The sequence below is a fragment of the Carassius gibelio genome, chromosome A11, assembly GCF_023724105.1.
Source record: "Carassius gibelio isolate Cgi1373 ecotype wild population from Czech Republic chromosome A11, carGib1.2-hapl.c, whole genome shotgun sequence".
Lineage (NCBI taxonomy): Eukaryota > Metazoa > Chordata > Actinopteri > Cypriniformes > Cyprinidae > Carassius > Carassius gibelio.
This window is the reverse complement of record NC_068381.1, coordinates 12,626,588-12,654,372: the sequence shown is the minus strand read 5'-3', so window position 1 is coordinate 12,654,372 and position 27,785 is coordinate 12,626,588. Positions and strand designations below refer to the sequence as shown.

Genomic DNA, 27,785 nt, shown 5'->3' with positions numbered 1-27,785 from the left:
TGACTCACCACTCCATTACAATAAGAAGGCACTTCCTGTTTTGGTACAAATTTTCATAGACGTCAATAATCCTGACGATGTGGGTACACGAGGAGGCCCGCCAGTGTAGCTCTACTTCTCGCCTAGCTTTGGGGCAGTCATGAAGCATCTTAAATAGAAGATGAAAAGGAGACCAAGTTATTATGCAAGCAATTATGTTCAAATCATTCACAACTGACATTTGTGACATGTTTATTAATTTAAAAAAAAAAAGAACAAAATGTAATGATATAGAAATGTAGAAATGTATAATTCTTGCCCTTTGTCCTCAAATTTGTGTTATTTGTGCTTTATACACACACACACACACACAGAGAGACAGATATATATACACATATATAAAAACAAATTGATCATATGAGGAAAAAAAAAAACTCTCTCTCTATACACAACTACTAAACTCTACAAATCTGGTCAGTGGCAGTTAAAAAATATTGTCTACTACAAATCTGGTAAGTGGCAGTTAAAAAAAAAAAATTGTCTATTATTTAACTGCCACTAACCAGATTTGTAGAGTTTTGCCTCCCCCTACAGGTAACAAATCAAGTTTTTGCTGACATCATATTAACACCATACATTTCTTTACATAATTTGGACTAAACTGTACATTGTAATCTTAATAATAAACTTTTATATAGCGCCTTTAAAAGTAGAACAATGATGAACCAAACAATACAAAGCCAATATAAGACAAAGCAAATAAAAATCACTTACTACCGTAAAAAAAAAAAAGTAAGTTTTAAGGGACGATTTTAAAACACTAAGGGATTATGCATTCCTAATCTCAGAGGGTAGGGAATTCCACAATTTAGGAGCCAAAGAAGAGAAAGCCCAATCAGCCATGGTTTTTAGCCAAATTGTTTGAACAGTTAAAAGACTAGCTTCAGAAGAGTGTAGAGCATGTGTAAGGGTGTAGGGAGTTAAAAGCTTGCATAAATATTGAGGAGCCAAATTATTCAAGGACTTACAAGTAAGCCTGAGAATTTTTTAATTAATACGGAAACTAACAAACTTAGGGTACCTTTAGAAACTCCAGCCAGCAAACCATTACAATAATCAAGAAAAGAAAAAGATAAGTATTGATTAACTTTTCAGCTACATAAAAAGTAAAAACGGGACATAATTAGCCAATGTTTCTGAGATAATAATAAAAAAACAAACAAATAAAAAGTTTTGACTGTATTATGCAGATCAAATGTTGGCATCAAATATCACCCCCACATTTTTAGTTTGAAAATATAAAGCAGAGCAATCCACACTTTTACAGACTCTCACAAGGTTACAGACTCTGATTTGCACAACTGGTGAGTTGAACCAATAAGCATCACTTCAGTCCTGTCTCTGTTTAGACAGAACATGTTCAGACATCCAATTTTTAATCTCAGTAAAAGAGAAAGACAAGACACAGGCATATTGACATCAGGTTTTCAATATATGTAAATCTGAGTGTCATCAGCACAAAAATAAAAGACCAAGAGTTCTTAAAAGTTGGCCAACTGGAAAAATGTAAATACTAAAAAGGGCCCAAAACTGATCCCTGGGGAACACCAGAGTGCACCACAGCAACCTCAGACTTGCAACCACTCATCGCAAAAAACTGCTTGCAATCAGAGAGGTAGGACTTAAACCACTTCAATGCAGAATCCAAAAATCCAGTCTTTAAGTCTTTAAATGGGTGATTAAAATAGAGTGACCTATAGTGTCAAAAGCAGCACTATGATCAAGAAGAATCAGTATAGTTAGACGGACAGAATCAGTAGCCATTAACAATTCATTTGTGATCATAAATAATGCTCTTTCAGTGCTGTGGAGTTTACGGAATCCAGATTGAAGTGGCTCAAAAAGATCATTAGAGGAAAGATGAGAAAGCAATTGAGAAAGCCGCTGTTTGTTCTAAAATTCTGGTGAGGAATGGAAGATTAGAGATGGCATGAAATGGATTCAGATTATCAAAGTCTATGTTGTTAGATTTTAGTATGGGGCAATTTTAAGAGCTGCTCGCACAACACCCGTGACGAGTGTCATTGACAACTCTCAAAACAACAGGACAAAGGGAATCAAAGCATGATTTGAACAGACAAGAATTTATCGGATCAACTGGAAGTTAAAACTTTCAATTTGGAAACCGTTTTACAAAGAGACTGGGAGTCATGAATAGCAAAGTTGGAGATAGAAATACCAGAAAATTAAGAAATATTTCAGAAAGAGGCAGTAGAAGTAGGGATGCACCGGTTGACCAGCCAGAAATCGGAAACGGATGGTTTTTGCTTAAAATACACGATCGGCAATCGGACGGTTTTTGGTCTTTTTTCAAATGATTTTTCCAGAAGGGAATATGTAATCATTCGCTAAGCCATTTGTGTGGAAATATTTTGAAATCTGTGGGCAGGACACGGGCAGCCGATCACTGGAAATGCAGAGCTTCATGTCTGAGGCAGATAGCAGGAAGCGATCAGCCGTTGTTGCACTGACACACAAATAAGAGCCCCTTTCCTTCGCGCACTAAAGCTGCGGGAGCGTATACTGTACCCTGAGCACGAGTAGATCGTGAAGAGATGTTCAGCTCAACTTATCACATGTTGGATGAGAAAAAAAAAACAGACTAAACTGTGACAGAATTTTTTTGTAAATTAGAACTTGCATACATGTTTGAAAAGCCAGAAGTAAACGTCAGTTCTGCATTAGGATGATTATTTTTTATTTTAACTTAAAATTACATAGACTTAATTTGATTTAAAAATCACCTGCTGTAGCACACTGAAAAAAGTTCCATTCATCCAATTAAAACATTTCAGAGTATTTATTCACATCAAATTTTTTTTTACTTGAGACAATAAGCTATTTATTTTTTCATTGGCTCAAGTAAAAAAATATAGATGTGAATCATTACCCTAATTTTTTTTTTTTTTTTTTTTTTTTATTGGATGAATGAAACTTTACATCTTTATTTTATTTGCACCAACATTATTTGATTCTGACATTTTGGAATAATGTATTTATATAACATACTTTTATTTAGTCTCACTGGTAAAGACATCTGGTTTATGCATACTTTCCTTACCGAAAATCGGTATCGGAATTGGCCATGAAAAATCATGATCGTATATTTAAGTAAGCGGTCTTTCCTTAACCTTCAAATCAACTTCATAGCACGCAGATCATCACTGTACCAAGGAGCGGAGCATACAAAAGAAACAGATTGTTATTTCAAGGGAGACAGTGTGTCCAGGCCAGACAAGAGAACAGAATTAAACCATGGTATTTGAAACCGATCATATCCATAATAAATTCTTTAATTTGAGACCACTCCAGTGTAGTGGACCGTAATGCAGTAAAATCGGGTCACCGTTAATGTGGTTTGATGGTAAATCATGGATGTCATTTTGGAGTGCTTGTGTCAATTCCTAGTTTGAGATTACGAGCGAAAAGTGTATATAAGGGAAGGGACTGGGTGGGGATTTACATAAATTTCATTGCACAATGATCAGACAATCATGATAAAGCTGATCATATTCTAGCCTACTATTTATTTGTGAGATTCTGCTGATTTCTGAAGATGATCATCTAAAGAATTTGAATGCAACATTGCTTTGTACTAGAGCTGCAGGATTAATGGTTTAAAGTAGTGTTGCACGGTGCACTGATACTTCAAAATTATCGCAATTCTCGGAAATTAAAAACGTCACGATTCCTAAATGTATTAGTATCGATACTTCAAAGAATGACTGCGTTCCAGATTTGTAAGAGACGTATTTCATGTTGGTGTGTGCAACGCATCCAATGCCTCCCTATGGACGTCTGTGTGTTTCTCCTCACGCAAGCAGCAGCAAAAAAAAAAAACACTACAGCGAGATGGCTGCATTAGTGGCTTTACTAAACTGATTTGGCTTTACTAAAATGTGTGCATAATCGCATTAGTTTAAATAATTTGTTCAGATGAACAAAGCACGAGGTTTTCTTGCATAATTAACATTTTAATTGTTTGGTCAGACAGTTCATATGTAATATTCACATTAATCTGGGATTAAACGTGGAGTTATGTTCTGTATGCTAAATATGAGCGTATCTGCACAGATCCTATAACTGCGCTTTGTATCTGCTGATTGCTGATCGAGATTTACATGCTTGGCACTGACCCTGTATACTCATTCATTTCATTCACGAATAAGATGTATCAGTTCATCAAACTCGTTCAGAAACGAGATGATCACCATCTCGTTCAGTGAAGGGCAGATTCGTTCACTACATTCAACAAATCACATGCTCCGTCACATCTTGAGTAACTCTTTGACAGGATGAAACCGTTCACAGAGCGGTTTACGAGCTGCGCATGCACTGCTAATAGCGCCGTGATCGCGCGCTGCTGTGGAGGGAGGAACTTCAGTGAACAAGAAATATGAGTCTAGTAGCAATGTATCTTCCGTGACGTCCCCAATGCGTAGGTCGTGGTGTGTAAAGAAATTTAAATTTATTTGCGGGCTGCGTTGGGCCAAAAAATTTCATAAAAGCGGGGCCCGCGGGTTGAAATAAAAACCGACCCGCGCATCACTAGTCCACGACTGGTAGAAAAAGATGATGCTCAATAAACCTCACTGGCTGAGTTTTCTCCTCTGAAAGAAAAGGTTGCACAACTGAAAGAGTAAGTTACAACATCTGAGATATTGCTGCTAATTGCACATTTTCTTTTTTTTTTACTTGAATGCCATTGGTTAAATTGATATTATTTATCTTTTGACATTTAATCTTCTGAGTTCAGAAACTTTGTTTAATATAATCGCTGTTCATATTTTTTTTTCAAAGTTCAGAATCAAGATACATTACTCTTATGTTTCTTATGATAACTGAGATAATGCTGCTAAATTTATTCTTTCTTTACCTTTAATGCCATTGCTCTATTTTATTTTTTATATTTTGATATTTCATATTTTGTTCAAATGTTTAATATATCTGCTGTTCATATGTTCATTTTTTTTAGTGTGTTATATGATTAGAATGTTGTCCCGGTTTTAAAATAAAGCACATCAATGATATCTGAGAGTGTATTTTCCCTTTTAAGGAAAAGTATTGAAAATGTATCGAAATCGTAATTCTTGACTAGGTATCGGTATCGTAACAATTTTCAGACACCCACGCACAATTCCCCAAGTTTGTTAAACCTTTGACAAAGTCTAACTGGATAATTCAAGTTACCATGTTTGGTTAAGAAACATCTTCACAAACTGTCTTTTCAACTACACAGTATTATTTCTGTCTTCCAGTCATTTATATTATTACAGAAACACTGGGGAGCAAATGTATAGTTCAGATATAAGCATAGACATTAATGACAGCGAACCAATTAGAACAAATCCCCTTTTGAAAGTAATTAAACGTTTGTCAATTGCATCGTTTCACCAGTAGGTGGCGAAAAGTGACAATGTATTTCAATGAATAAATTAATTTCAAGAAAATCGATCAAAAAAATGCAATTCATCCAGTATTGAAACAAGTGAAGCAGGTTTATGAGCGAGTCATTGAATCACTGGTTCAAACAAGACCGTAAAAGGTTCAATTAAAAAAAAAAAGTATATTCTGCTCACCAAGCCTGCATTTATTTGATCTAAAGTACAGCAAAAAAATAAAACTGTAACATTTTGAAAATGTTTACAATTTAAAATAATTGCCTTCTATTTGAATGTATTTTTAAATTAAATTTATTCCTGTGATGCAAAGGTGAATTTTTATCATTACTCCAGTCTTCAGTGTAACATGATCCTTCAGAAATAATTCAAATATTCTGATTTGCTGTTCAAAAAACTTTTTTTTTTTCAGGTTTCTTTGGTAGAAATTTCAGAAGAACAGCATTTGTGTGTGAAATAGAAATATTTTGTAATAAATGTCTCTATCTTCACTTTTGATGAATTTTGATGAAAAGTATCCTTGCTAAAAAAAAAAAAAAAAAACACTCCAATCTTTTGAATGGCATAGTGCCTAATGTTACACAAGCTTATTTCAGATAAATGCTAATCTTTCTATTCATCAAAGAATCCTGAAAAAAAAAAAAAAATGTACTCACGTTTTTTAAATAATTATAATAATGTTTCTTGAACAGCAAATCAGCATATTAGAATGATTTCTGAAGGATCATGTGACTCTGAAGACTGGAGTAATGATGCTGAAAATTCAGCTTCGATTACAGAAATAAATGTGTGCTGTAAAATATATAGAAAGCAGTTATTTTAAATTCTAAGAATATTTCACAATATTACTACTTTTGCTGTATTTTGGATCAAATGTAAGCTTGGTGAGCAGAAAATCATTATTTAAAAAAAAAAAAATCTTAATGTTCCTTTTGGACTGTTAGTGTATATTAAAATGTTTCATAATTCATTAAAATGTAACACTTTTAAACTGACTGAAGCAATATTATTGTGTCACACATTGGTTTGTTTAGTTCAGAATCGTGGGAGAATCGTGATCCAAGACAAAAAAAATTGTAAGTTTAAAGCACACAGAGACTTAAAGCCTCTTTTTTATTTATTTTTTTATTCAAAGAGTCTGAATGGAGAGCACAAAGAAAATGAACACGGGGATACATGACATTGACTAAAAAAGCTTAAAATTGTCAAACATGACACAGATTTGGGACTTTTTAAATGTATTCCTTCATAAAAACACATTTAAGGCATGTTGTACTGCAGCATACAGTTATGTATGACAAGTAGTGGAAAGAATTCCCTTCGGGGAAGGATGGGGGGTCACTTTAGACAGCGGACATTCTTGTATGTCCAGATATCCGGCATAGAGGTGTCAGGATTCCTCTCTTTGCACTCTGCCCACATCACGCCTGTGAAACCACATATCATCACACCAGCCTACAGGGGCTGAACAGTTTTTTTCAGCAAAGCTTAACCAGGAACCTTCATTTGCTAGAAACCAACCATGTATACACAGGTGTGATTCAGACCTTCTCATCTGATGTGAGAAGACTGGTTATCACAAATGTAAATTAAAACCAAAATAAATATATGTATCATGTCAATCTCACATCTGATGTCACCCACACACTGCACAACAGACAGTAGCAGTCACAAAGCCTTCTCTCACCAAAGCTCTCTAGATCTCAAGCACAAACTGATAGCTGTAATATTTCATTTCAAGATGGCATTTCACTATTGCCCAGTAGAACAAGAGTTTTTTTTTCTGTTCATATTCAATAGCCTAGAGTGTGATGGACCTGCTTGTCTCCACTTCCACTTGACTTACAGTTATTTTAAATACCATAATAGGGTTGATTAAATGTTTTGACATTTGATTGCATTTTAAATGACAGATGGGATAACCTCACTTATGGGGCATATGATGCATTTTAAATTTTTCTCCTTTCTCTTTGGAGTGTTAAAAGCTCTTGGTGCATAAAGAAGATCTGTAAAGTCTATAAACATCGGATCATTTTCTTGATGCAACATAAGATCCTGTAAAAGTGACCTGTTTATAAACAGATTTTTATTTTCATTTTTTACTTGATATAACTTGTAAGGAGGGGTGAGGGGAAAGAGACTATATGGCTCCCGTGTCCCTGACAGAGATCAGTAAAGATCCAGTGGTTTTTCAGTAACTAAAGACACTGTACTATTTCCCAGACATAATCCATACCAAAATTATGCAGGAAGAACAAGATGACAAGAAACTTTGCCAGGTGTGTGAAAACACACAGTTTATTGTATTGAGCTCAGTCTGGTAAAGTGAGACATCTCATTGTTCAAGCAACACGTAAGTTTATGTCGACCTGACAAACGGAGAGTGTTGCCAAGCCAACACAGACCAATTATTGACGTCATTGGACTAATGCCTGCTTTTTGTGAAGACCAAGAAGAAAAGCCTAAAACATATCCTACTGTAACAAAACACAAGGTTTGATCTCTTTCAAATGCCATGCATTATAGAGCACAAAGAGATGTGTAAAGCAGACATAGGCTACGTTCACACAGCAGCAGAATACGGTTGTCAGTCCTGTTTTTGAGTCCTTAATATGGTTAGGTTCACACACAGTTCAGTTATTTATGGGTCTGCCAATTGCATTCTGTAACTAAACTCACTCTTTTAAAATTTCAGGACTTACAACCGCATTCTTGGAACACATTCATTGTAAACTGAAGTGTAAACTGTAGGACTGGACATCTACTTGTCTGTCATATCATTAAGTGCGAGAGAGCCACTCTGCCACAAAAACACCGGTCTACCGTGTTACTTGCATTCATGTTTGTTTTCGGTAATTTACAGTGATGGAAAAATGAGCTGCGTGTCATCTGAAAGTTCAATGTTCATAGAGGCAGTATCCCAAACGCAACTAAGTTGATTTGTGAACGTTACATTTCGAGACTCACACCTGTAAGTGAATGCATTTGTCAATCCCAAAAACTGACAGTGTTGACCAGAATATGTGAGCAGAGCTGTGTGGTTTTGACTGCAGCAAGGAGCAGATTTTTTTTTTTGAAAGTCGGAGCATCGTGGTTTTCACTTGCTCCAAGAGTGCCCCACCACAAGTAAAATTCATGCCAACGGCCCGTAATATACCTGCATATTTAAAACATATTTAGCTATAGGTTGATACAGATGGATCACTCAAATCAGAATGTTATAATGACGGCAACAGCCATGCAGGAAGTTACAGGCTAGTTCTCAAGGAATCTTTCTGTTACTTTTACTGAATATTTTCGGGTAAATGAATAATTTAAACAGGTACAGCACATTCAAACGCAATAGCTTTCGCAATAATGCATTCAAATGTTGCATTTAAAATGTAATCTTACAGTGCTACTTCATCTGTATCAGGTTTTGAATGAGCAGAAATCTGTAAGAAATGTATTGATCTGTAGATAAAAAAACTGATGAAAATGTACTGTTTTTATCACTGTAGTTTTCATCACAAACAAAATTTGCACAAAAGAAAGCAGCAGTTATACCTTTTAATGCTGAAAACCATGTTATTAGTTTGGCATGCGGTAGGATTTTTTTGGCACACAATAGCTTAAGCCACTTAACTCTCGTGTTATTTCATTTTAATATAGGCTACGTTATGAACATAACATTTACTGAAACACTTTAGCCATGGAGCGAAGGCGGAGCAGTGTTTCTGATCAGTGGAGCGAGGAGCAGGAAATGGGAGACCCCGGAGTAATTATTAAATTAATAAATGCTCAGAGCACAGAGGGGATATTGTTGCCACTCCACTCCGCTCACATAATCTGGTGTGAACGTAGCCATAAAAAGAAACAGTCTGATACGCTTTGAGACAATTAAGCACCAAAGTGAAATTTCTTATCCAAAACCAAATGCCATTAACATTTTCATATAATTACCACTACCTTTTATTATAATTCTAAAATTATAATTGTTTCATGTTTACAACAACTTAAATGGCTTTTAAATAGATACACGCATTGTTAAATATTACAATTAAATTTTTTTTATTCACTATATGTCCAGCTGTTGAGAAGACGTGCTCCGACCGCACTGATGTCCCAGGGACATCATGCTAATTTTCCACCACAAAAGCCGGTCGCTTGTCAGCTTGCAACTGTCCTTTTCATAACTCAGAATCTCCTGTAACTAGATGCGCGAATAAGGTGAATTCACGTCTACCAAGCACGCAAGACCTCCAGCAGCATAAGAGGTCTTATAGGCAGGTAAACTTGCTTGTATTTTCTGTCTAGCTTTCGCAACGCATACTGCACGGAATTCTTTATTTTCTTTTTCTGCTTGTTTGTGAGTTTTGTTACATATATATTTTTTTATTGTTTAATTATTTTAAAATTAATAGTGTACATATCAGGTTAAAATCGATTCCCTATTTTCATTATTTGGTTGGTCAGATCAATTGTGCAATCGATTTTCGAACTAAAAGTGACACCCCTATTAGTTACACCAGAAATTTGGATTCCATGGTCATCTTGTGTAAAGTTAAAGAGTGTGCATGCTGTAACTGTGTAAATAAGGGAACTCTGAATGAAACTGCGTCATAAAGGATCTGAAGGTGCACTAGGTGCATGTAGCTTGCGTCACAGGAACAGAGATTTGAAGGGCAGCCACCTGTCCAGTCTGAATGCAACTGGAACATCTATATTAGACTTTAGTGACTTTAACTAAGATATTAAATGTCAATAACAAATCTGGCACTTATCACTGTGAGTGACCAAGAGGAAGGGACATATGGCAAGTGGCACGAGCTATGTTTTGCATGTGCAGGGAATATGAAAGATGGGGTTGTGTCACGTGTGGTGTCGTGTGAGAGGGGAGGGTGTTGCTTTTTTTTTTTTTCACGTGGTGGGGCTGAGTGTGCTCCAATTTCACTGGCAAGCCTCAAAGCACCCTTGATATTCTGCTAATGTCCTGACAACTAATTACAACCTGCTAAGACTTCAAAATACACAAACAAAAAATATTACACACACAGTGGCATACTGGCACACTTTTTAGGAAAAACACACAAAGTAATCCTCATTGTATTTTTATAACAGCAATCAAAGGTCCTAAAAAAACTGCTTTAGCTTACAAAGCCATTCAAGTTCAGTTTTATGATTCACCCCGAACACCTGCAATTCACTGTAGGCTTACTAAGTAGGTTTACAAGCACAGTCATAATGGAGAAGCAGCTGTTTTTTGTTTTTGTTTTTTTTGCATAGTCATACTACAGTATTCATTGGTCTCTCAAAAGTTCAAATAGAGTTAAATATGTTGCCTTTGTCTTAGAGAGACTAAAGTGGTTAAAGTGCATCTTAAAGAGATTTAATTAGCTTCAGACCAATTGAAATCAAACTTTTAAAGTGCATATAGAGGGATAGCTCTCTCAAATTTAGGGCTGGGTAAACAAAATATTGATATCTCGATATTAATCGATTCTCTTTTTTACGTAACTATATTGATTCTTGAATCCCAAACTTATCTCCTCCACATTAATACATTTCAGCACAAAATAGACATTACTAAACATCTGAAGGCAAGTTAAAAGAGTACAACTTTACAATCCATATCCGGTCTCATGTAATCGCTCAATCAGTGTTTCATCCACACAAATACATCAATATAAAGTCTTGTAAACAATGCCCCGTAACGTCAAATTTACCTCAGAAACAAATATATTCAGTGACCATAAACTTGTCAGTCAGCCAGAAAAATAAACTATAGGGAGTAGGGCTGGGTACCGAACTTCGATGCCTTTATGGTATCGAACGAAAAACTTTGATACTATGAGTATCGAAAAATTATTTATCTTTCGGTGCCAAAGTTCGGTTCCAAAAGCCAAGCGGGCGGATTATTTATTTATTTATTTTTTGCCAAGCGGCTGTGTCTGTTTGAGCTTGTAGCATATGTGCATGTAAGGACCTAAATTCGCCGTGATTGGCTGTCCACCACCACGTGACGTGACGGGGAGCATTTCTGAAGATACTCGCAGTCACACAACACAAATGTAGTTGTTTTTTCTCAAAACGTTTCCGTTTTACAATGACAAAGAGGTCTAAAATTTGGCTACACTTTATAAAAGTGGACGCCGAGTCAGCAAAGTGCAACATATGCGATAAGAGTATTACTACCAAAGCTGGTGTTAATGAAGCATTTGTTTGGATGAGTGTTTTGCCCTCCCTCCCGGTTTAGTTTGGTCTACTCCATTGTGTATCTTGAAACACGCCCCCTTTCACGTCGTCTAAAAAAACAGAAAGAGAGAGACAGATTTATCCGGTACAGCGAATTTCTCTGAGCAGCAGCCACTGTATACGTTCACTTAAAACCTAACCGACTGTGTTTACGAGAATACTTGCAGAGACAATTATTTTAATATAATTGTGTGTGTATGTGTTCATTCAGAAGTTACGATACGCGAAAGATGAATTCATTCTCTGTACGCGCATTGTCTGAAATGTCTTTCAATGAGTGAGCGAAAGCTCCGAACGTGCACAAATTGTTTAAAACGCTTGAATCAGCAATATTTAGAAACAAGTGCGAGCAGCATTTCAGAAACGTTGCAAATGTTGTGTGACTTGAACTGTAAAGCACATACAGCTATCATTTGAGTTTATAAACTTCTATTTCATGCATGATTTCATGCATGATTCGTATGGATCTGCTAACTGAATGCAAAGTGTTAGTTCTAGAAGAATGTTTGTGTCTTGATGAGTATGTATTGCTCACTAGGAGTCGCTAAATGAACAGCTGCTGTTCTTTTTTTTTTTCAACGGTGGATCAGTTGCCCTATTGGTTAAAATCCCCAAACTGTTTACTTAAATATTAAATTAATAAATGATGTGGTGGGCTGCTGTGGGCCAGAAAGTCCAGGGCCACTTTTTGGTCCCAATCCGCCCCTGAATGGCACACCCCTATCCAAAAAGTGAAGTGAAAGTGACATTCAGCCAATTTTTGCTCTGCATTTAACCCATCCGAAATGCACACACACAGAGCAGTGAACACACACACACACACACTGTGAGCACACACCCAGAGCAGTGGGCAGCCATTTATGCTGCGGTGCCCGGGGAGCAGTTGGGGGTTCGATGCCTTCCTCAAGGGCACCTAAGTCGTGGTATTGAAGGTGGAGAGAGAGCTGTTCATGCACTACCCCCACCCAAAATTCCGTCTGGCCCGAGACTAGAACTCACAACCCTTCGATTGGGAGTCCAACACTCTAACCATTAGGCCACGACTTCCCGGTCACAAAGCACAACCAGTTGTATTAAAAAGGTGAAAAATAAACGTTTTGTGTTTAATGTATTTGTGTTGATGTTGAAATGGATTTTAAAACATATGGTATCGAAAAAAGTATCGTTAGGAACCGGCATCGAAACTGAGGTATCGAAATTGGCACCGGATCGAAAGATTTTGAACAATACCCAGCCCTAATAGGGAGGGGTATTTTGCTTAATATATGCAATATAATTTTCATTATAAAATATTGTCCAGTTTTATGCTATAGCTTACAAAGCAGTTTAACCTTCAATATTATAGTATAGGGCTAGTCGATATCTAATGATATGATCATACGCATCTAGTCAGTAAATCGTGCCCTATTATAGTAATGTAGAAGGGCTGCACGATATTGGGAAAAAATGACATTGCGATATTTTATTTTTCTGCAATATATATTGCGATATGAAATCTAATCTAATCTAATCTCTCTCTCTCTCTCTGCCCTGTTAAACTGACAGGACTTAAAAACACATGCAAATGATAAACTTTCCCTCTATGATGGTTAAGCTGTGCAATTAATCCGTGAATCACATTCGTCAAGGGCCGGGGAGCAGCTGGCCCGTACGGTTAATGAATAACGGATCAACTATAACAGCCTACATCGCACTTCCTGCGATGTGACGTGGATTCGTACATCGCGATATCGATGCTTTAACGACACATCGTGCAGCCCTAAAATCTAGAACCAAATAACTCAATGTATATCTTACAGCATTAGTTTTTTTTTTCTTGAGAAATTTTGGCAAGCACAGTAACAATATATCTCCAAAATAATCAAATTGGTAATCGAATCAAAAGCTTGTAAATGAGAATCGAATCAAATTGTGAAATTTGTGTCAAAACCCAGCCCTATTTTAAACTTGTATAATTTACCTTCAAGAAACATAATATATTTTCAATGTCTCTTTTTTTTCTCTCCAATGTTACTTTAGACCCTATTAACTAGAACGGTTAAAAATTTTCTTAAAATCTTTTGTGTTTCACCTTAGAAAAACAAAAGTTTGAAACAACAAGAAGGTGAGTAAATTATGTTTTCAATAACAGATGAACTAGTCATTTAATTGCTGATTACAGGCCAAAAAAATAATAGCAAGTATATAAACGCTCAATAAATAACATGAATATGCAAGTGCTGCATTCTTAACATTCCACCAAACATCAGCCCTTTGAGTACTAAGATTTGTTACCCGGCACTATAATACAATATTATAGTAAAGCAACCTTATTGTGCAAATACACACCTCACACCTCACACCTTCAGTTGCAATAAATTGGTCAAGATTTCTCATCTCAATCAACATATCTGTGTACAGATAAGTATAGTATTTACACTAGTAAAGAGACATGTTCACTTAAAAATGTCAAAGTATTGTTTTTCTCCTTTAAATTCATTCTTTAGTCCTGCTCCTTTAATAGCCGCAAATCTGCAGGAAATCATGCCCATCTGTTATCAGTGTTCTGCTTTAACCCACTCAGTGGGAGAATAGCAGATGTGGCCCATTCACCTTCCTGAGGTCCAGTACAAAAGAGCCCCTCCACAAGCACACAAAAGAGCAGGGTGAGGGGTTTCTAGAGGATGAGAAAGGAGGGCTGGAGGTGGAGAGGCAGCATCTTCTACCTGCTTCTGTTTAGGGACTGAAGAGACAACAGAGTAGCCGCATTTCCACTGTCGGGCCAGTGCGAGCCAGGGCTTAAAGCAGGCCGGGCGGGGCTCATAGCCCCGGGCCAGTGGCACAGAGGCCAGAATAGCGCAGGGTTTCCACAGTGGAGCTTGAAGCACTGCTGCGCATTACTAAAACACGCCCTTTACATGCCTCTCAGAACAACGTCATGCAACCTTGGTGAAATTATTTCACCAACAAAGAGAAGTTACCAGAAAACTAAGAAATAAGTCACTGGAACATGCGCGATCACACAGGAACATGATAAAAGCTGCCGTTTGTTTGCATGCTTTGTTATATATTCAAATTAAAAAACATCGATGTTTTAACTATAGAAATAAGTGATACATTGATCATATAGTTTTAATTTATCAGGACTCAAAATTATTCACACATAAATACACTTATTTCTATTTTATTTATTTATTTTTAACGCTCATGAAAATAGCCTGCTTATTCAGTCGAGTCTGTTTCTGTTTATTAGCCACAGTAGCTCTCTATTTTTATAAAAGCTCCCGAACAAAAAACATTATTAGGCTATATTCTTTTATGATAGGCAACGTGAGATAAACTCTCGAGACGAGGCTTGTGACAGATAATATAAGTTACTTAATAAATACACGATTGTGATAGAGAATAAGGAGCTGACGTCTGATTTCTTTAAGCGGTCATATTTTACCATGTTTACTATGGTAACATGTTTAGCGTGCATATCTTTTACATAGCTTATAAATATTTCTGCCTTGTTTAGAGATTATAATCCACATTGGATCAAGTTATTTCAAACACTCGCTGCTGACTGAAAGAGAGTTCTGAGCTCGGCTTATTTAAAAAAGTGTTTAATGCTGTTGTTAAAGCTGTTATCTTTCTGAAATGATCCTCAGCGCAGACTCTCTATTTTTATAAAAACTCCCAAACAAAAATCATTATTATATTTTGATGATATCCAACGTGGAGCTAAACTCACGAAACGAGACGACAGATAAAATGTTACTTAATAAATACACAATTGTGATAGAGAATAAGAAGCTGACGTCTGATTTATCCAAGCGGTCATATTTACCATTTGTACTATGGTAACGTTAATGTTTAGCGTGCATAGTCTTTTACATCGCTTATAAATATTTCTGCCTTGTTTAATGATTATAATTCACATCGGATCAAGTTATTTCAAACACTTGCTGCTAACTAAGAGTGAGTTTTGAGCTCAACTTATTTTAAAACGTCTTTAACGCTGCTGTTAAACCTGTTATCTTTTTGAAATGATCCGAGCGGACGCTCTCCAGAAACGGAGAAACTCCGCCTTTGTTCATGACCCTTCCTCCAGCCCCAGCTGGCCCGCTTTGGCCCAAGGTTTTTGTCGGGCCAAAAAACCCTGGCCGTTGGCCCCGAGGAAGCCCCGACGAGGCACGATCAAGCCCCGGAAGTGACAGTGGAAATGCGACTGGCCCTGGCACGCACTAGCACGCCCGGTCCTAGCTCGATAGTGGAAAGACGGCTAGTGTAAGCTACTTACTAGCTTTCTTTAATATTAACCACTCTTTGTTCCTAATATTTGTTTAGGGAATGCGCATGTGTGTGATGACAGACTATTGCTAATTTTGATGACTGGCCATCCACATGTAAGAGTAAACATGCTTGAGTCAAGGTGTCTTAATCTGATCAAAAACAGCTGTCAGTGTAATCACTCGCGCCAGACGCTCCATTCGCATCTGGTGTGAACGCACCATAAGAGTGACAACTGTATCTGAATGCACTGATCTCCTAAAAAAATTAGCAAAACCTCAACTTATGCCAGACCAATGCCTTTATGTGTTACCACCAAACCAAACATTTTTATTCAGTACGTTTACATGCACTAATTTTCGCCAATCAGAATAGATCCAATCTGATTTCAGATTCTGAAAGTTATTTGAACCCTAAAGGTTCCAATCTGAAGTTCTTTTTCGCTTAAGAAAATAAATAATATTACTGTCAAATTCATGTCAGATAATAAAAATACTGTAATAAATACAGTAGTTCACCATGTAATTGTTCATGTTTTATTAAGGGATAAGTCTGAAGCACACCATAAAAAAGTTCTAGCAATTAACACAGGGCTAGTAGTATATACAGCTGTATATACAGATACACACCCAGGTATCGGATCAGTACACGGTATCGGCCGATACCCTGAGCCCAGGTATCGGAATCTGTATCGGTAAGAGAAAAAGTGTATTGGAACATCTCTAGTTGCAAGGTTGAGTAACTTTGGATCCTCAATGCTTACCAAAGAACAAAGGCAAAAAAAAAAAATGTTTTATACGATTACACATTGCAAAGTTTCAAATATATGTAAATTAGGGCTGGGCGATATGGAGCAAAAAATATATCTCGATATATTTTGCTATATCTCGATATACAATATATATCTCGATATCTTTATAGGAAAAATAACCCCCCAAAAACTACTGCAAAAACAAATATGCCAAATATTAAATGTTTAGGGCCCTAAGAAACGTTTTATTTTTTTTCCTCACCATATGTTTTATTGTTACATAATTCTGTTTTTTAGCATGTAATTATTTAAATGCATAAAATAAAACAATCTCTTAAAATCTTAAAATAGCCTTATGTGAAATGTTTTTTTCCCTTCAGAAATTCTGTGTATTTACATTTTTCTGGTTATCAAACGAAGGCATAAAACATTCATGTAATTTATCTTTTCATTATTTAAAATTAAGCAAACTTATTATTTTTTTTTTGGTAAACAAAGGGGATTTACTATTAAAAATAAAACATGGAAGAAATGTTGTGTGATTATTCCTTAAAAAATTATGTTCGTTTCATTTTAATAGTAGTAGTAGTGGGCTATGTACATTCTGCTGAAAAATAGTAATAGATTTCTAGCAAATACTTTTATTTTACAGTTCTGTGTATGTGATACTGCAGTCTATGATGTGATATGAGCTAGTTTTACTCAAATCAAATCATCAAATCAAATCAAGTGACTCTCAGTGCAGTTCTGGAGATGTTCTCATATTTATTTAGTTAGAGGAAAGACGCTGAAATCAACGCAAGTGTCACGCACGCTTCCGTATGTTTAATGAATGAAGATGCGCTTCTGCGCCATTCATTAACACAGACATGCAGAACATGCAGGATTCATATTTAAATAGACTTTTCCGGGTTAATATTTGCAGATATTAGTCCATATCGCGATTTGATGTAAGTGCATGACCTACTTTTAATTCATTCAAAATTTGACAAATTCCGTGACATTGCGCGTTAAACTGTAAATTCCGTTTTTATGACTGGATTCCGCGATTCCGTCCACGTTTTCTGCATCGCGTATATCATAGGGCCCTACACAATAGACATCTGCCTGCTGTTCGCCCAACGCCTTAAAACCGAAGTATCTCAATATTAATGGAACCAGTTGTCCTTTTTTATTATTTATTTTTATTTATTTTTTTGACTAGTTCTCTACACGCGAGGGGAGGGGGGACAAAAGCAATTAAAGAGGCGGGGGGCGAGCGAGCGGGGGCGAGCACAGCAAAGTGGCGGAATCAGAATTAAATATAAACAATATCTCAATATATACGATATGGCAAAATCCATATCGTGTTTAAAAAATATCTCGATATATTTTAAATATCGAGATATCGCCCACCCCTAATGTAAATCTTATTTTACATTAATATATCAAGTAACAAATCAATTTTTGTTAAAATATAATTGGGTAATGAATAATAATTGGCCTGAAACTGAAAAGACAATAAGAACATATGCATGGATAATAAATTCACAATAAGATCAATAATAGCATTTCCTAATTTCATGCAGATTTTAACCAAATAATACAGCAAGAAATGAGGTATGAAAGGGAATACGGAGCAATTTCAGAACCTGCTAATAAGGGAGACTCCTGTAGCGGAATAAAAGTGTAATAAAATGCCATTATTTGTGCTAAAAGACGAAGTGCCATTCTCTTCACACTACAAACTTTCACCGCCAGGTATCCTTGCATGTAAAAGACTGCAGATGACAGTTAGAAGTTTCATTTCTACAAGTCCGCTAAACATCCTGTCCCCACTTCCTCTAGTTGACTGTGTAGATGTGTGTTGAGACATTAGAGCTTACTACACTGACCCATTTTATTCCCACATCTCATAATTGTGATCTAAAAACTGCCTCTAAATTTGACACTTCGCTGATGTAATTTCCCTGTTATCTGATGACATTTTGGTGTAAATCACCAAATCACCATTTGGCAAATTCAAGTTGTGAGATGGGAAACTCCTTAGTGGCTGTGGTCAATAACTTCCATGGAAATGGAGGAAGAGCCACACACACAAAGTCTAATAGGCCAATTTCATATTCATTAGACTGGACTGATGGCTCCCAGAGGAAAAAAAAACTATTTTCTTTACCAAAATAAAAAGAGTTTAAAATGTCTGTGGGACATGCGAGATACAATTTTTTACATTTCAAAAGGTCACTTTTAAACTTTCAAAATGTCACTTTTAAACCGTGTAATGGGTGACTACTGTAATACGGGAAAAAAGTAGTACAGAGTTTCCCATGCATGGATTTATTTGTGGCAGGCTGCCACAATATCAAAACTGACTGCAACAAGTAGATTTTCCAAAACAAATATGCCGTGTTTCCACTGCAGATATTTAATTTCAATTATATTATATAAAATATAATTGATTTTGGGTAAATCTAACTGTGAGTGAATGAGTAAATGAGTGATTATAGGCTGTGTTTAAACACCTTAAAGTGATTTTTGCATTCTATGTCACCTTATATGTTAGTTAATAAAAAGAACATGGTTCATTGTTTGTTTGTAGCTGTTATGTGACATAGCACTGTCTGACTAGGGTCGAGACGTGGGCTGATGATATCATCGTTTCAAAAAATATAAAGTTTCACTGTACACATGAAAATGTAAGGGTGGCGTTTTCAGATTTAACCCCTCTGGGACCCGGTTTCAAAAAAATATTGGTTTTACTCTCTCAAAACACCGGATCAGTGTCGACGAAATGCCTATACAATACAAAATGTATGCGTATACAGCTAAAAGCATCTCCGTGTGGACTTAAGAATGTGTTGTTACTTGCACCCGAGAAGTAAAACACTTATAATGTGTTACCATAAATCAATCAATCAATCCAAAAAAAAATAATAATAATGTTCAGGTTTAGAGCTTTTGAGGGGCTTCTTTTTTGTGGTTTCTTCCTTGTTTTCCCAACGGACCTTTGATAAAATTTTGCACTTAGAACAGAAGGGCAGATGACTTTGCTTGCAGACTGTAAATCTTTGACAAGTCAAAACATGCATGTTCACAAATTAAACATCACAGTGAGGTCTAACAGGTACAAGTCTTCAAAGCTAATTATTCCATGGCTTGAAAACAAGGCAGTTCTTTTCCTGTGTATCAAGCTGATCTTCCAGGTATATGAAATCAGGAAATGTGTTCATTTCTAGGTAACCTGGGTCATAAGCATTCTGCAAAAAAAACATGCCAATTTCCACTACATGTACACAAGGAAATTAACTGTCATTATAAAAAAATAAATAAGATTATTTGTGGGGTGAACAGCTCCAAAAGTCAAATTCATTTTACTATCAGGCAGGTCAGCTAGGACTCATTTTTCCCCAAACATACGGATCAAAAGGCACACTGTCGCACAAACACTAAATCACAGTGATGAGTGAATGTCTGTGTCCCTAACACAGATCATTAATGGACTCTACAACCCACTATTAGTTGTTCTCCATCTAATGCTTCACAGCCTCTCACTCTTTTCCTACCTCCCACAAGCATATAATTCTCTTCTGTATCTAAAAACAGCCAGGCTGTGTGGCAGTGATGAATGCGGGGCTGAGCCGAGCCAGATCTGTCACCAGAGAGCACAGAGATCCAGCATGATGACATAAAGCCACTCAGGGTGCTGACATCATCCGTGGCCCTGCAAGATCAACAGGGCTTTCCTTCAATAGATAATCATCCGCAAAAAACAAGTCTTGAAAGAGAAATCAATATTTGCGCAGCACGCACTGTCTGACGAGGCTCTGTGTGAGTACACACATCTTCAAACAGCGCACAAGTTCTCAAATGCTAATTCTTTGATTGAATGTTTCAGTTGACAATGCTTAAAAACACAATTAAATGAGTTTAAACAGATAGTGTGTGCGGTTCATGTCTCACCTGGATTCAAGCACTTTCAATACCTGGGTGATGGAGGTGTAAATGACTGGTATACTAGTGTGCATACAGTATTCCATGTTGTTTCTCCACCTTTATCATTGCAGTTGTAATGAGGGAAGTCAACAATACACTATACATAACGATATATATACTGGGTGCCAAAATGATTTTGAATTGTACAGTAAATAGTTAGGTTGGCTTTTTAATTCATAAAATTAGGAAAGAAAATTTAGGCCATAATTCACCTCGAAGTATAAACCAGAAATCAGAAATGAACCAAGGCCAGAAATTAACCAGGGGTTTTGACAAAGCAAAAAAATAAATAAAAATAGTGGCAAACAAAGCCCAAGTTAAGTAGATTGTGCTGGAAAAATGTTGTGATTTTCTGATACACAAAGCTATGGCTCCAAACTGAGTTTGATTTTAAAAGGGTATATCACACACACACAAACTGAACATTTTCTCATTTACCTACCTACCAACAAACAGTAACCAACAAACAGTAAGTTTGTTCAAGTTTGGAAAAAAACTTCATTAGTAGGTAAAAAGTTATTTTCTTTTTTTTTTTTTATCGAAACTTCCAAATGAAAATATGTTTGTAATTTTCCAAATAATAAGCCAATGCTGGTGTCAACCTGCTACAAACAGCCAAAAAAAAAAAAAAAATCACGTGGCACTTTCATCAACATGCTCCACTGAGCGGCTGGTCACACCCATTCCACAATCACCTGACCAAAACAAGATTCGCTTGCCTGTTTTGCGCAACTACGAGGGAATTTGCGTCAGTCTAAGTTAAACACTCCTCCTGATGGAGGTAGACTCTTACGTCATTCTCCCCCTCTCCTCAATGCCATTCTGCCTTATAAGTCTTCATATCAAAGCCCAGCCGACCAGGAAGCTGGCACCTGATTCTTTATAAAACAGATGGCTGTCCAATTTCCACCTAAAATGAGTGATTGACTCACACCCAAATCACAGTGTACTCTGGAATAACACATGCAGAAGGTTTACCAGATTACTATTAAAATCATACTAGGAAAAAACACACACTTCAAATGAAGAATAAAACAGATTTTAGGCTTTATGAACGTGAGTAACGTTAGTTGGTCCAAAACACAATGTTGAAGGTTGTTACTATATTACTATTAAATATATTCACAAAAACATGTCCTCGTTACTCAAAAAGTAAAACGACAGATTTAAAAATGTCTTCGTCTTACCTTTAAAGCATACTTATCCCCACTCCTCTTGTGAAAGATCTCCAGAACCCTGCCATTGATGCCCAGCCCCAGGACCTGGTTAGTGACCTTGTAGTCGTCAGTTATGGCATTTTTCTTGATCTGGAATGAGGTTTTTCCCAGCATGAATTGGACTGGATTCTGTTGCTGCTGGTGGTTTGGAAACTTCGGCGGACTGTTAGCGTTCAACATCTCCCTAATTATTTTCTTGCCTTACTTAAACAACTAACGTTAGTTACTTCACCCGAACTTCAGACCTTCTTTGGCAACACCCAAGGCGAAGATTTGCCTCAGAGAGCTCGACTTCAGGCACATAAACTACGTTTAAAAGCGATAAAACTGTGAAACAATCCTTCTTGTGCGCCGTTATGTCGGCTTCTTGGTGACTAGCTAAGCTAACGTTAGCTAATATCCATGTCGAGGGTCAACCCACCAATTCAGAACTAAGAGAATTAAAAAGAAGATTTACGTAAAATCACTTCAAGCTTAAACTGCTTCGAATTGTCACTGGCTATTCGAAAGAGCCGCCTAGCGAGTTTAAAACACAGATGTTGAATAAAAAAGTCGAGAATGACATGCCTTCTAACACGACTCGTCTGTGAGACGCGCACTAGCCCTTCGCGACTTTCGACCAGCGTCTTACTGCTCTGACGTCATAGCGGACCACGGAATGATTGGTGTCTTAAAGGAGCCGTCACACACTGAAAATGAAATTCAAAATAAAATTCACGTTTTGCACATAACATTCTGTATACATGATTCATATTATTAAATGATGAATATTAAATATAAAACGATTTACTTCACCATAAAGGCTTGCTGACCAGCTTAAAACTAGCCTGCCAGACTGGGAAACTAGTTTAAACCAGAAAAACCAAAACATATATATATATATATATATATATATATATATATATATATATATATATATATATATATATATATATATATATATATATATATAATTAGTATATATATATATATATATATATATATATATATATATATATATATATATATATATATACTGTTACTTTATCATTCACTTCATGTAAAAATAAAGAAAAAGTTATGATATGTAAAAATTGATAGCCTGAATGCACTGTAAGTCGCTTTGGATAAAAGCGTCTACTAAATGCATACATTTAATTTAATTTTTTTATTTAAAAGTTAAGTGAGGTGAAAATATGTATAGCCGCAAGAGGGCGCAGTCTACACGCGTTTGGTTTCACAGAATTTCACAATCTGTTGTGAAAAATCCCTTTTATTTAAAAAAAGAAATTACAATACATATGCAGTAATAATAATAATAATAATAATAATAATAATAATAATAATAAAATCAGTTCATAAGAAAGATAGGCCCTGTACGTAAACCAGTTGTGCACCTTTAGTAAATTCATAATAAGTATAGACGCAAGAGGGCGCTTTAGTTAAATTTACAGTTAGAATACAACAGATTTGAAAACATTTCAACACTTGTTTTTGCATTATGAAATAGCCAAAGGCACAGAACAGATTTAAAAAACTTTTTTTTGGGCAAAATTACCTGAATCATTCACAAAGCTTTAATAGTCAGTTGGTATTATTGAGAAATGTCTGAAAATCCTCCTTACGTCACTTATGCCTGTATATTTGTGTTCCTCATGTGCTCATTTACAAAAGAATCTCTGCCTTGTCAACTAGTATAAATTGTAGCATTCTGTATTTTCTATTGATTTATTTAATGATTTGGAGCATGTTTTATAAACATGTTGCTATTTGACAGCCTAAAAGTTAGTTACTAACAGGAGATTATCTTAAAAAATGGCTTTTAATGTGAAAACTTTCGAATAAAAATAGATGGGTAACTTTCAAATAACTGTTAATGATTTCAAATAAATCTGAGTATAGGCTAATTGCATCAACCTGCTACAACCAACCAAAATCACATGGGAACTTCATCAACACTACTGATTGAACTGTCATACCAATTCATAAAATGTTGCTATTTTAAGTTACATGTCTGTTTTTGACATCTGAAAAAACAACAACTTTGAGACGGATTAAAAGTTGAACTGCAATGAAGAGATCATATTTTGCTGATATTTGCACTCAACTGATCCACATGTGACATTTGATGATTACCAAGCAGACATACTGTAAAATATTCTATCCGTTTCGAGGGGAGATGTGGGTGTTATTTTGCCAAATATTTAATCAAGCTTCACAATGGTTCATTAAGCACACAACTCTCATTTTCACAAAAATTAACACTTTTAAGGGGCCCTGTGGCTGTTAGCAGTGTGTCAGCAATATTTCACACTCGCAGGCCATTTTTCTGATAGCAGTGGTGACCTTAAAACAGCACAGTACCAAGCAGATAGCTAGCAGATGGAGGGAGACAGAAAATCCCTCTGATCAAACAGTTAATTTGATTATGAGTCAGTCCTTATATGTGGGTTTTGGAAATGTTGGTTGGAAACTGTCGGAAACACTGTTTATTTGTTGTAAATACCACACTGATGTGTAATAGGGTATGGAAATGACAAATGCAGGTTTAGTAAAAATAAAAATGTGGGCCACATTTTATTTTATTTTCTTTTTTTTTTCTTTTAGTAGCAACAAAGGCATGCTTTATTTCTTCTTGTAGTCTTGTCTATTGTTCTAATAAACTCCCTACGATCTATATTACACGTAGTCATGTAGCAGCTTTTATCCAAAGCAAATTACAAGTGAGAGCAACAGACACAGGTCTGTATATCCATGTCACATATGCAGGGAATTCTGCAGTCTACATAGAGCATAGGAGACTAGTCACATTTATGGAGCCTATTTTTTTGCAACCTGCTTCCAGTCATGCTTGCTTCCCAAAAGCTAAAAACAACTGAGCCTAATGGAGAACTTTATAATGGCAAAAGGATTTGATTTCACACGTAGTCTGTTGAAAACAGACTTGGCTTGGTTGTATGGACAGATGTGTGTGTGAACCCACTGCACCCAACCAATTCAACCAGTGTTTACCATATGTTATCCACCTCCTGCTAATGACAGTAAGCATGATAAGACTGGCAAACACACATAGAAAAAGCTGCCATTTTTCTAGCTTTATTTGTGCATGGAAAAAAAAAACCTTCGGAAGTGTCATATGCATACACAGGCTACATCAGTCAGAGCCCAAAAGACAGATCGACATGTTCCCATTTATCCAGAGACTGTGGAATCCAGGTGCTGTAGCTTAAGACACAGTGTTATCTCATAGGAACATTTGAAATGCTACTGTTGTAAAACGTTGCACCATTATCTAGCAATAAAATTGATTTAAAAAAGAAATAAATTAATGAATAAAAATATTAAGACTTTGTACAATGTTCATAGTGTACCATTTGATTTCTTTCTAAGTGTTTTTCCAATCTCCATGTGACAGTGTCGTGGCTAAAGATGGAATGTTTCTATGGTTGATGAGTAAGATATATATATATATATATATACACAATGATACATTGTTAAACTGTGAAATACAAAGTTGCAAATATGAGAAATATAGCTGCAATTGCAAGATATGAAGACACATTGTGAGATATTATTTGCAGTTGTGGGATATGAAGTCACTATGTGATATGATTTTTTTTTTTTTTTTACATAGACAGCCATCAAAAACTCACAAGTTGTTTATCCATCCATAATTCCATTTTCCAAATGGCTTATCCTCCGTAGGGTTGTTGGCATAATTTGTTCAGTGAACACTTTTCCTATAAGGAAACTAAAACAAATGCTAAACAATAAGATCCTTTGTGTGAGTGTTTGAAACTGTCCCACCAAAATTTTGATTGGTGTACAATGAAGGGCGCTAACAAAATGCCATGAAGTGCTCTTAGGTTAGTAGGGCATCAAAAGGGCTGTGTGGATGGTCCCAGTGTTGCACGTTTGAGTCACATGAAAATGCCTGTCGTCTCTCCCTTTTGTCATTTCCATAAACAACAAAGGGCTTGATGGCAGAAATTTATTAGCCTACTTCTGGGTGCCAAGTTCCCTTGTGTCTCACTCAGCTAGAAAAACTGCCCCACTTTTCACTTCAATTCTCAGTCACAGGAGCAAATTGATGACATGACTAAGATGCTCCATTTGTCATGTACAAACGATTTGGAATCGTTTATCCAAATGGGCTTCAGATGAAATTTCAAAGCAGGTCTATATGTCTGTAACACCAGACCCAGTAACCCAAAACTCTAGATGGAAACCAGCCAGGTAGGTTTACAGAATAACGAACAGAATTAAAGTTGTCATTCATTCAGTGGGACATTCACCATTGACCTATATATACTGAATCTTCCAACATCTTAGTAGATTTTCTTAATGTTTATTGCTATAGTGCTGTTTCCAATAGAACTGTATCAAGACAGCTTCACAGAATGTCTAGCCAGTCAGCTACTGACATCTTAAAATATATGTATGAATCAAATTTTCTGCAGGTTCAATAGTTACACCAGTGGCGACAAGTGGCTGTCTTCAAGAGTGAGTAATTTTAATTATTCACTCAACCGATTCATTCAAAAAGACCAATTCATCGAGGAATGAAAGAAGTGGCTTGCTTTATGCATGAGTCATTGAATCATTCACTCAATTTGTTCATGCAATTCATGCAGTAATAATACACCACAGTTGATCAGTGTTACAGTAGTTCTGCAGTGGTTATGTTTTCAACTATTTTTTGGGTGTGGAACAAAACAGTCAAAGTATCTACTTATATTTTATGAATATTTAATAATATTAAATCTGTATATTTATATAAATAATGCACTAATTTGTCAACTATAATTGACAAATTAGACAATGCATTATCTATTACAATATCAGTCACACCAGTGTGTTTTTGCAGCAGTATTGGAGTAGCTTCTATTTTGGCCTATTGGCAGTCTATCCAATCTAAGAGGCACACGCTGACGTACAAAAGTGCCACGCACCTGCTGTCGACTCTTTTCTACAATTCCCAGCTGATCTCTGATCAGTTCTGGCCAGCAGCGATAAGGAAATGTGAGCCACTTGCTTCATCTTACAGACCTATCGGTTCATGCATTAGGTGCTTCTGGGCACAGATGCCAAATCCGCCTAAACCTTCTGATCCTGCATTTAGATTACAAGAGCCACTTGTGTGCAGGATTACCCCTGAAACATAAGTCACTCTTATATGCTACAATGCTTGTGGGTAATTCATGTAATTTCAGGGAAGCGTGAAGATAATTTTAAAGTATTTCATTCGATGTAGAGATTTTGCCATTATTTATCTAGAGTCTTTAACTGTCCCACATCCAAAACGAGGTTTTCCTCTTCCCCATTCTGCTCCAGTATAGGCCTCATACTCTAATGTTGTTGGACAACTTTGGGCAATGTTGCCATCACTGGACAACCAGGTGAGACACAGGGCCCGTGACCGATCTACAATATCTAGAAATTTGTTACCCATTCTCAATGGGGAAGTGCCCAAGCAACATTGCTTAAGGAAGTTGCCCCATGCATGTATCATCATTTTAGGCACTCTTTTTCAGATACTTCTTTATTTCTTTACATTGACCTGGCTAACATCAGTCTAATGGCTCTCTAATACTTGGCCTGTTTTGATCCCAATCATGTGGGCTACATTTACCACTCCTATCCATCATGGCGGTCTCTCAGACATACTCCACAGACATGGGTCGGGCACTTCCAGAGTCTCCGCTCATGCATACGCAATGGCCATCTTGGGTATTTGATCCAAAGGCCACCTGAGGTGTTTCCTTATCATCTTTGCATGAATGTTAACCTCTCTCTAAGCTAATCCCTCTCCATGTCATCCAGACATAGCTTTAAATAAACTGCCATGCCTCAGACATCTGCATAAGTATCACATTCTCATATACAAGCCTCATGTTTCAGTGTAGATTTCACTGTCTAATAGGATTAACTGAATTACCC

The 27,785-nt window shown here is 36.3% G+C and overlaps 1 protein-coding gene across 1 annotated transcript in view; it reads right to left on the bottom strand.

Annotated features, from left to right (window-relative positions):
* LOC128022384 (MAP kinase-activated protein kinase 2-like) overlaps positions 1–22,509 on the bottom strand; it is a 31,344-nt gene extending 8,835 nt beyond the window's left edge. Inside the window, exons 1-2 of the mRNA XM_052609882.1 lie at positions 21,837–22,509; positions 9–148 (exon numbers count right to left, since the gene is read on the bottom strand). Of these exons, the coding sequence (XP_052465842.1) occupies positions 9–148; positions 21,837–22,046 (350 nt within the window). The 5' untranslated portion in view covers positions 22,047–22,509. The remainder of the gene's footprint in view (positions 1–8; positions 149–21,836) is intronic.
* Between the last annotated feature and the right edge of the window lie 5,276 nt (positions 22,510–27,785).